The sequence below is a fragment of the Oxyura jamaicensis genome, chromosome 23 (assembly GCF_011077185.1).
Source record: "Oxyura jamaicensis isolate SHBP4307 breed ruddy duck chromosome 23, BPBGC_Ojam_1.0, whole genome shotgun sequence".
Taxonomy (NCBI): Eukaryota; Metazoa; Chordata; class Aves; order Anseriformes; family Anatidae; genus Oxyura; species Oxyura jamaicensis.
This window is the reverse complement of record NC_048915.1, coordinates 3,350,553-3,360,368: the sequence shown is the minus strand read 5'-3', so window position 1 is coordinate 3,360,368 and position 9,816 is coordinate 3,350,553. Positions and strand designations below refer to the sequence as shown.

General features: G+C 68.1%; 3 protein-coding genes across 5 annotated transcripts in view; 1 reads left to right on the top strand and 2 right to left on the bottom strand.

Annotated features, from left to right (window-relative positions):
* The window catches only part of EXTL1 (exostosin like glycosyltransferase 1), a 3,581-nt gene extending 1,176 nt beyond the window's left edge, over positions 1-2,405 (top strand). Inside the window, exons 2-7 of the mRNA XM_035345865.1 lie at positions 13-185; positions 595-690; positions 773-859; positions 1,069-1,229; positions 1,325-1,496; positions 1,583-2,405. Coding sequence (XP_035201756.1) covers positions 13-185; positions 595-690; positions 773-859; positions 1,069-1,229; positions 1,325-1,496; positions 1,583-1,768 — 875 coding nt within the window. The 3' untranslated portion in view covers positions 1,769-2,405. The remainder of the gene's footprint in view (positions 1-12; positions 186-594; positions 691-772; positions 860-1,068; positions 1,230-1,324; positions 1,497-1,582) is intronic.
* A 68-nt stretch (positions 2,406-2,473) lies between these two features.
* On the bottom strand, positions 2,474-5,085 carry SLC30A2 (solute carrier family 30 member 2). Of its 2 annotated transcripts, XM_035345391.1 has the most exons (8): positions 4,715-5,085; positions 4,244-4,443; positions 3,887-4,033; positions 3,597-3,750; positions 3,363-3,519; positions 3,109-3,214; positions 2,887-3,021; positions 2,565-2,789 (listed from the first exon to the last, which is right to left on the bottom strand). In XM_035345391.1, exons 1-8 carry the CDS (start codon positions 4,762-4,764, stop codon positions 2,644-2,646), a joined length of 1,095 nt encoding a protein of 364 aa, XP_035201282.1. In that variant the 5' UTR covers positions 4,765-5,085; the 3' UTR covers positions 2,565-2,643. The 2 variants fall into 2 exon arrangements, with proteins under 2 accessions (XP_035201283.1, XP_035201282.1); XM_035345392.1 differs by lacking the exons at positions 2,887-3,021; positions 3,109-3,214 and having other exon boundaries at positions 2,474-2,789.
* A 437-nt stretch (positions 5,086-5,522) lies between these two features.
* Positions 5,523-8,896, bottom strand: TRIM63 (tripartite motif containing 63). 2 transcript variants are annotated; one of them, XM_035345393.1, is made up of 9 exons: positions 8,681-8,896; positions 8,413-8,579; positions 7,236-7,404; positions 6,859-6,954; positions 6,494-6,727; positions 6,337-6,359; positions 6,038-6,162; positions 5,876-5,953; positions 5,523-5,776 (listed from the first exon to the last, which is right to left on the bottom strand). In XM_035345393.1, exons 1-9 carry the CDS (start codon positions 8,837-8,839, stop codon positions 5,736-5,738), a joined length of 1,092 nt encoding a protein of 363 aa, XP_035201284.1. In that variant the 5' UTR covers positions 8,840-8,896; the 3' UTR covers positions 5,523-5,735. The 2 variants fall into 2 exon arrangements, with proteins under 2 accessions (XP_035201284.1, XP_035201286.1); XM_035345395.1 differs by having other exon boundaries at positions 5,524-5,746.
* Between the last annotated feature and the right edge of the window lie 920 nt (positions 8,897-9,816).

The following is a 9,816-nucleotide window of genomic DNA, read 5'->3' as shown; positions in this document are numbered from 1 at the left end:
CCCGGGGCTGAGCACCGTGGGGCTCGGTGCGCGTCCTGACGCCTCTCCTCTGCCCCTCTCCCTCCCAAACCGCAGGCTCCAGCCCCTCCGACAAGTTCACGGCGGTCATCCGCGCCGTCTCGCCGCCGTCCCAGCCCGTCCTCCGGCTCATCCAGGCCGTCTCCAGGTCCCAGTACTGCGCGCAGGTGGGGGGAAGATGGGGAACGGGGGCCCATCAGGAGGGACGGGGCAGGTTCCTGGGGGCTGGGGGCATGGTGGGAGGCACGGGGCAGGTTCTCGGGGGCTGGGAAGGGCTGGGGTGGGCTGGGGGGGCTGGCAGTGCTCGTGTCACCCTTGGGGGGCAGAGCTGGCCCCTCCTCGCGGTGCTGGGACCACCCCTGGTTGTATCCTGGGTCCAAACCCTCGTGGGATGGTTTTGGGGTGGAAGAGGCGCAGCCCTGCTGAGAGCTGAGCTGGAGCCGGTCCCGCTGCCGGATCCGGGGGGGGGGGGGCTCAGCCCTGCGAACCCCAACCCCAACACGCCCCAGTGGGGACGGCCCAGCCAAATGCCCCCCGCACACCCCCAGCCCTGCTTTCTCACCCTCCCCCCTGCAGATCCTGGTGCTGTGGAGCTGCGAGAAGCCACCCCCACCCACCGAGAAGTGGCCCCAAGTCGCCGTGCCCCTGACCGTCATCGAGGGCAGGACGAAGGTACGAGGAGCCGGGATGCGCGAGGAGCCGGGCACCCGCCCCCGGGGCACATCCCCAATTGAATTTCTCCCCCCTGCCGTAGCTCAGCGACCGCTTCTTCCCCTACGCGGCCATCCAGACGGACGCGGTGCTCAGCCTGGACGAGCACAGCAGCCTCTCCACCAGCGAGGTGAGGCCCTGGGCACCGCGACCCCCGGCTCCACGGAGCTGGACGAGCCCCGTGCCGAGCCAGCGGGGTGCTCAGCGGCCACCGTGGGGCTGGCAGGGAGCCGTGCCCGCTGTCCCCGTGTCCCCCACGCCCAGGGGACACCTCGGGGGGACGGCAGGGGCGGCGATGGGTCCCCGCAGCCCGCCGACGCCGTCCCCTGCCCGTGCCAGGTGGACTTTGCCTTCGTGGTGTGGCGCAGCTTCCCTGAGCGCATCGTGGGCTTCCTCGCCTCCAGCCACTTCTGGGACGCCGAGCGGCAGCGCTGGGGCTACACCTCCCGGTGGACCAACGAGCTCTCCATCGTCCTCACCGCCGCCGCCTTCTACCACAGGTACCGCAGCGCTGCCGGGCAGCCGGGGAGAGCCCCGCGAGCTGTGGGGAGGGGGGCACGGCCGGATCCTGCCCCCGCCTCGCTGCCTCCCCCAGGTATTACCACAGCCTCTTCACCGGGTACCTGCCCGCGGGGCTGCGCCAGCTGGTGGGCGGCCTGGCCGCCTGCGAGGACATCCTGATGAACGTCCTGGTGGCCGCTGTCACCAAGCTGCCGCCCATCAAGGTCGCCCAGAGGAAGCAGCACAAGGAGGCCGTGCCCCAGCAGGTAGGGGGGTGAGGAAAGGGTGCTGAGACCCCCCCCCAACCTTGTCCGGGAGCAGAGCCCCTAAACCCTGCGCTCTTCCCCCTGCCCAGGTGAAGGGCACGGCGGCGAGCAGCAGCCGGGGTTTCTCGCAGCAGCAGGACTGCCTCAACCAGCTGGCGGACTGGTTCGGGTACATGCCCCTCGTGTCCTCCCAGCTGCGCCTCGACCCCGTGCTCTTCAAGGACCAGGTCTCCGTCCTGCGTAAGAAATACCGCCACTTGGAGAGGCCCTGAGCCCCCCCCGGGCACCCCGTCCCCATCGCACGGACCTCGCGGGGAGCAGCGGATCCTTCCCGGAGCGAGCGCTGGGGTGGCTGCCGCCGGGGTTTTACTCGGTATTGGGTTTTACCAGTACAATAAAGGGCAGGGGAAGCACGGGGATGGACGCAGGGTGAGCAGAGTCTGGCTGGAGGCTGCAGGATGAGACAGCTGTGCCCAGTGGTGGCACAGCAGCGGCCCCCGTGCCGCCACCCCCAGCACCTCGGGGCCGTCCTCAGGTCTTGGTGGTGGCCGCTGCGTTCCCAGGCGCGGTCCCCAGGCACTGGCAGCACCCAGGAAGCTGCGTCCGGGGCTGCCCCACACCAGCCGTGTCCCCGCCGGGTGCTGCAGAGGTGCCCGTGTCCCTGAGATTGCTTCGTGCACCGGGCGCTTCTGCCACCGTCCCCACCCCGCGAGCAGCAGGGAGGGGACAGCGAGTGCTTGAGCTTCCCAGAAGCAAACAGGGGCGTGATAAGAGGTGAGAGCAGGGCAAGCGTCCTCCCTCCATCCTCCCTCCCCAGGCTGGGACGGACCCAGAGCACCCGGGGGCTCCTCCCCGGGCACCCCTGTACCCCCTTTTTTCCCCCCAAAGTGAAATAAAAGGGATTTTTCAGCTGCTTTTCCCAGCTGCATTGAAACTGTAAAAAAAAAAAATCAAGGTCCCCGCGCCGCCCTTCTCCGCAGCCCTGGCCCCGGCCTTGCTCCCGTCGCCCGCAGCCCAAACCCCGCAGACACAAGGTCATCCCCCGCGGGGCCACCGGCGCTCGGCGCGGCCGCGTGCTCTGGTTTATTTTCCTCCCATTAAAAGTTCGTGGGAGCAGGACGAGGTCGCTGGGGCTCGGGGTGGGGGCTCAGTCGCGGGGGGGCTGGCACTGGCGGCAGTCCCGCATGTCCTCGGAGTAGCTCTCGACCTGGATGGTGGTGGTGTGGAAGCGGAAGGCGCGCTGCAGCCGCGAGCTGGCCTCCTCCAGCACGTCCTGCGCGTTGGCGCCCGCGTCTGCGAGGACACCGGGGGGGCGTCGGGGTGCGGGTGAGCCCCCAGATCCTTTTCCCACCCCCCCCTCTCCCCGGTCCTCCCCCCCCCCCCCACTCACTGATGGCGATGTGCACCGAGAGCAGCGGCTGCGCTGCCGTCAGCGCCCAGATGTGGAGGCTGTGCACGGCCTCCACGCCGCCCACCGCCAGCAGCGTCTCCCGCACGGCGTTGAAGTCCATGCCCCTGGGGGTGCCTGGGGGGAGCCACAGCACAGGGTGGGTCGGGGTCAGGGCACCCACGGGTGGTTTTCACCACCCCCTTGGTCCCAGCGGGTCCCTACCCTCCATGAGGACGAGGAGGACGTCGCGGAGGATGGTCAGCGTTGTCCCCAGCACCAGCGCGGAGAAGAGGAAGGTGCAGATGGGATCCACGTACTTGTACTCGGGCTGGGAGAGGCGGCAGGGGGTGAGGACCCCTCAGTGCCATCCCCCCGCTCCAAATCCCCATCGGACTCGGTCCCATCCGCCTCACCCCCGTGTGCGGACAAGCCACCGTCCCCCCAAGCGTCCCCTCGGCCCCCAGCACCACCCCGACCTTAAAGAAGATGATGTAGGACGCGATGAGGACGCCGACGCTCTGCAGCAGGTCCCCCACCACGTGGACGAAGGCGGCGCGGACGCTGGCGTTGGGCTGCTCACCCGGCGCTCCGTGGCTGTGCCCGTGCCCCGTCTGGTGCAGAGCCACCCCCATCCTGCGAGCAGGGCAGCGGTGACATCCCCGGCCACCGGGGTCCCCCCCTGGAGGGGGGTGGCAGCGCGTCGTACGTACACGATGTTGACGGCCACGGCGCAGGCGGAGGTGATGAGCATGACGCCACCCTCGATGTCGTAGTCGGCCGAGAGCAGGCGCTGGGCCGCCAGGTACACCAGGACGCCCGTCACCACCCAGATGGAGAGCACGGAGAGCAGGGCCCCCAGGATCTCTGCGGAGAGCCCCCCCCCCCCCGCTGTCACCGCGCCGGGATCCCGTGGGCACAGCACCCCGGGGTGCCCCTACCATGCTGGGATGCTTCCCGTGGGGCTGGCAGTGGGGTTCCCGGGGGGGGGCCGTGCCGTTACCTGCCCGGTGCCAGCCGAAGTTCATGGTTTTGGTGGCGGGGCGCGAGGACACCCAGAGGGCGAAGAGGCTGATCATGACGCTGGCGAAGTCCGTCAGGAGGTGGGCGGCGTCCGTCAGGATGGCCAGGCTGTGAGCCAGGTACCCGCCTGCGGGTCACACAAAAAGGGGGGGGGGGGAGAGATCGGGGAGGGGGGATCCCCACCTGGAGCCAGACACAGACCAGGTCACCGAAACGGGGCGCCCTGCCCGCACCCTGCTTGCGCCCATTTCACAGATGAGGACAAGAGAGGCCGCGCGGGGAAACGCAGCTGCTCAGGGCACGACCGCCCTGGCCGGACCCCGCGCCCAGCACTCACCCACGGCTTCCCCCACCATGAAGACGAGGCAGATGCCGGCGGCCACGTAGAGCTTCCTGCGCGCCCGCTGCTGCTGCCCGGGGTGGTCGGCAGCCCCCGGCGCGTGGCAGTGCCGCCTGCGCCGCGTGCCCAGCTCCAGGGCGGGCGCCTGGCCCTGCAGCGAGCTGTGCCCGTTCTCCTCAACTGTCCCCAGGTAGGAGCTGCGGGGGGGGGACGGGTGACAGCAGGGGACAGCGGGGCGCCAAGCGGTGCTGGCGCTGGGCACGGTGGGGTGCCCAGGTGGGAGAACGGGGGGGAAGGAGGGGACGCGCTGCCCTCCCTTCGTGCTCAGCCCTGCTCCCCCCGTGCCTCCGTCCCCTCCCCAGTGAGGGCCACCCTCCCTCGGTCAAAGGGCTTTTGGGGACGCCATCTGGGACCCCCAAGGGGAAGGGGGGGACGTGCATGTCCCCAGCCCTCCGGGCACCCCCTTACCCCGCTGCGCCCTCGGTCAGAAGGTGCCGCTTCTCCTCGCCGGCCGCCATCGGGGCCGGTGACCCCGGTGGGTGCGTGGCGGGCGCTGGTGGCAGCCGGTGGCCTCGGTGGCGGCCGTGTGAAAGCGCCGGGGACTCGTGTGCAAAGCCAAGCCGGGGGAGGCAGGGCCAGGCCGGCTGCAAAGCGACCGCCGCCACCGCCGCCTCGCCCCCCTGGGGGGGCCCTGCCTCACCCTGCACCCTGGGGAGGTCCCGGTGCTGGGGGGCTGCTGTGAGCTCCCCCCTCTGTAGGCACCCTGGGGTGCCCCAGGAGCTGCGCGTGCTTCAGGGCTTGGCTGTGGTCACCCCATGGAGGCAGGGGGAGGACGGGAGCCCCCCCGAGCCCCCCAAAACACCCTGGTTCACCACTGCGGGAAGCCCTCAGTCGTCCCCCCCCCCGGTTTAAATCCAGCTGCAGAAAGGGTGGGTGAAGGTGGGGCCGTGCCCGGGGGTCAGGGTCGGACATCCCCACGGCAGCAGCTGCTGCCTGCCCCCCTCCGAGAGCAGCGTTAATTGCTTCGGGGCTAATTGCAATCAGGGCACAGCCCAGAGCACCGCTCCCTGCGCAGCCTCAGCTTCCCCTCGAGCAGGGGCTGAGCCCCTCACAGCCCGGGCGTGCAGCCTGTGCAGGATGCCAGCACTGCCATTAACACTGAGGTGTTAATGAGGCTGAAAATTAGGTGCTGGACCTGCCCTGGGAAACCCGCCCGCGTCCCCAGAGCCCATCCCAGGACCTGTGAGCCGAAAATGAGAGGCGAGAGGGGGGAAAAATGCCCAAAGCACTGGTTTTCTTTATAAAATACACAAAATTCAACTCCGTTACAATTATATACAAAACAAGGAACATATAAAACGTGCGGAATAATCCTTTGCACCCGTATAGAAAAGTGTCCTGTGCTGGAGCAGCCGTTGCCTCGCCGGGCAGCCAGCCCCCATCGGCGCGTCCCCAGGTCCCGTCGCCGGACATCCTGCGCCCGCCGCGGCTACTGGGGGGCTGCGGGAGGGAGAGGGTGGTGGGTGGGTGCTAGGGAGGGATGGCACCCCCAATAAATCCTCCCTGTTCCCCCCATTGTGTGCGGCGGGGACTCCGCCGTGACACCGGCACGGAGGTGGCCGTCCTTACCCGTCACCATCCTCCCGGGCGCTGAGTCCCCTTCTGTCTCTTCCTCCACCTCCTCATAGAACTCCTCATCCTCCTCGTCTGCAAACGGGGCACCCAAATATCAGCGAGGGGCAGCTGCAGTGGGGCCCGGGAGCACACGAAGGGTTTCTGGGGCTGGGTTACCTGCTTCAAAGTCCAAGGCGCGGACGGCGTCGGCGAGGTGGTCCAGGCTCACCGAGAAGGAGTCCATGCTCTCGTAGCCTTGCTCGATCTTCTCCAGCCTGCCACCCTTCGAGGCCTCCACGATCCTGTGGGGAGAGCACGGCCGTGGTCCTGCGGCCCCCCAGGCATGGGGACGCCCCCAGCCAGGCTCGCGGTTCTCGCCCCGCTGCTCCTTAGCCCCGGCTAGCAAAGCCCCGCGGCCGGATCCTGGCCTGGGGACAGGGTTGGGGAACGCCGAGATCTCCAGTTTGGGCACTTACGTTTTAATGAGCTGCTTGGCGTTCTGTGGGAGCAAGAGAAAAGGTGAGGGCGTCAGAGCAGCACCACCTGGGATGGCCCCGTGCCACCGGGATGTCCCTGTGCCACCAGGACCCAGCGCAAGAAGCACCCCAAGGAGCTGTGGGGCCGGGGTCTCACCATGAGGAAGGTGGCCTCCCCGTTCTCCTCCATGGCCTGGATGGCCGTCTCCACCAGCCGGCTGGACTTCTCCAGCTGCTCCTTGTACTTGTGGATGAGGCCCTGCACGAAGCCCGTCTTGTCCTCCTGCTCGCGGGCGATGCGCCCCAGCAGCTCCGTCTTCTTCTCCTCCAGCAGCGCCACGAAGGCGTCGAAGCGCGCGCTCAGCTCCCGCTTGGCCGCCTCGCTGTTCTCCTGCGGGGACAAGGGACAGCCGTGTCCCTCCAGCCCCTGCGTGTCCCCGCCCCGGGGGCTGCCTCCTCCGTTCGCTCCGGCTCCCCGCAGCACGCTGGGGTCTCGGGGGGGCTCGTTTCCCCGTCCCTCACCTCGGTGCTGCGGCAGGAGTCCTCCAGCTGGGCGATGATGGTCTGGATCCGGTCGTTCCCCGCCACCAGCATGGAGATGCAGTTGTTCAGCTCACTCTGGGTGGGGACAGACGGACAGAAGCAGCTTTAACCCCGTCCCAGGGGGACGGGGACCACTGGGATGTCACGATCCCTCCCCCACCCTGACGTGGGGAGGGGCTGGGGGAGGCATCGCTGTATCCACCGCTCTAAATATAGGGCTGTCTCCTGGCTGAAGTCAGCCTGCTGACTATTAATACCCCATGAGCACGTCCCAGCGCTATTTGTGGCCACCCTCAGCACATTGCCCGGAACCTGCCGTGCCCCCCCATGGCCCCAGCTCTCCCCCCCCGTGGCACCTTCTGGCCTTGGAAGACGCTCTGCAGAGGGGCGACTTCGCAGTCCTTGTGGGCACCGAAGACCTTGCACATGGAGCAGGTGGGGACCTCGCAGGTGACGCAGTAGATGTTGATCCGCTCGTCCTCGTGCTCCTTGCACATGGGGTGCTCCCCCTTCTTCAGCGGCCTGCTGGAGAGAGCGGCCCGGCCGTGGTGACGTCCCCGTCACACCGATGTCCCCATCGTGGTGACGTCCCCATCGTGGTGATGTTCCCACCGTGGTGACCTCCCCAGCGCAGTGACATCCCATCCCCGCTGCCGTGACATCCCCACTGCTGCTGCAGGGCCACCCCACAATCGGGTCCCCAGCGAGAGGCCAGATCCTGGCCTCTGTGCCCCCACAAGCCCAGTAAGCCCCAGTTTGCACCAGTTTGGCACTGGACACAGCAGCAGTCGGGGCCCGCGCTCCAGGGATGCTGCACAAGCGCCTAATTTTAGAGCGGCGCTGCTGGCATTTATTATTATCACCCGACGCGTGACCAGAGCGGGGGCTCCAGGGCAGCTCGACGGGGGGGAGGGTGACAGCAGTTGAGTCCCCAGTGGGGGGGTTTAGCCAATTTCCTCCCCCCCCCCGGGGCCGCAGCCACCTGCCACGTGCCATCCGTCCCCGTCCCCATGGCACTGGAACAATATTTACAGTGGCGCAGGGGAGCGGGGAGGTGAGCCCCTGCGCCTGGGTCCCTCAAGAAGACGTCACCCCCCCTTCTGTCCCCCCCCCATGCTGTAACCCTGCTGCTGGGCAATGCCTTTACCCAGCAGGGTCCCCCCCCAGCCTGTCCCCCTGTCCCTTATCGGCTCCCTGCTGTCACAAGCAGAGCCTGGATTTGTCCCTCACACCCCTTATCTCCAGCTGAAAGCCTCGGCTGCGGAGTGTCAGACGGGGGACGGGACTTGTTTGTCTGCCACCCCCCCCAGGGCCCCAGCGTCCCCAGTGAGCCACCAGACCACAGACCTGAATGGCACGGGAGGTTTGGGTCGGGAGACGGAGATTTGGGTTGGGGCATGAAGAGGTGGCTCTGGGGATGAAGGGGGGGGGGGGACCACCAAGCCAGCCCCCCCAGTTTCTCACCCAAAGCGAAATCCCCTCCCTATGCCGGGCTCTGTGGCACAGCTGTCCCTGTGTCCCCGTGGGACCAACCTGGAGCACTCCTGCTTGTAGATGTCGATGATGTTCTCCACCAGCAGGTTCCTCTGCAGCCCGTAGACGCCGTGGCGGTCCAGCAGCACCTCGTGGCGGCACGAGGGGCACCGGAACCGGCCCCCCGGGATGATGCTGCCCCGGCTCTGCCAGCAGGGGTTGGCGGCCTGGAGGGGGACAAGGACAACGGGGAGGTCCTCAGGTGTCCCCACAGAGCATCCCGGAGCAGGGGGGGGGGGCCTGGGGGGGGGGGGGGTCCCCATCTCACCTGGAAGACGTCGTTGGCGCACTTGCGGCAGAGGTTGTGCTGGCAGGGCAGGATCACCACGGGCTTGCTGAACATCTCCAGGCAGATGGGGCAGAGCAGCTGCTTCTCCAGGCTCTCCATGGGGCTGCCATCCCGCAGGATGCTGGGCTGGAAATCCATCGCACACGGCACCTCGTGTCGGAGCAGCCCCCGCTTCTGCCGCCGGCGCCCCTCGCGCGGCTTTTTATCACTCGCTCGGCGTCACGTGGAGCCCAAAACCGCCGGCCGGCTCGGGTGTCCGGCGAGGCACCGCCACCTGTCACATGGCGGTGACAATCGGGGCGCAAGGCCGGCGGTAAACAAGCCGGGGACAGGCTGTCCGCGTGGCCCAGCCGCCCGTGCTGGGGGGCAGCGGGGCCCCGTGGGGGAGTTATGAGGGGGGGGGGGCTCGGTCCTACGTGGGGTTTAGGGTGGGGAATGGGCAACACCAAGCTGGCAGAGGGGTTTGTATGGAGCATCTGCCTTCGTACCCACAAAATGGGAGCGCTTTTGGGGTGCTAAGCGCACGTAGGGTGGGGGCTTTCTGGGTGGATGGCAGCACCGTGCTTGGTGTGTGCGGCCCCCCAGGCAGGGTACAGGGGCTTCTCTGCACCCCAAAATGTACTCGGCAGCCCATGGGGAGCTCCCCAAGGCCGGCACCAAGGTGCTGGCACAGCCCGCGTGGCCGGCCGTGCCCTGAGCTTGTTTGCAAAACCTGACCCAGAAACCGCAGCAGGAAAACAGCCGAAGCAGCGCAACCCCTCCGGAGCTGCCCCAGCTGGGAGCGGCCCCGATCACATTGCCCGGCAGTAAACAGGGTGTTCTTCCAAATCCCAGCACCGGTGCGCAGGGAGACCTGTAAATATTAGCAGCTGCATGAGCAGAGCGGGTAATTATAGCGCCTCGGCTGCGGGTCACAGGGGACGGGGTGGGACGGGGTGGCTGCGAGCAGGGGGTGCTGCGAGCGCCAGCGCTGCTGCGGGGATGCGTGTGGGGTGCAGGGGTGCAGGGGTGTAGGGGTGTAGGGGTGCAGGGGTGCAGGGGTGCAGGGGTGTAGGGGTGTAGGGGTGCAGGGGTGTAGGGGTGTAGGGGTGCAGGGGTGTAGGGGTGTAGGGGTG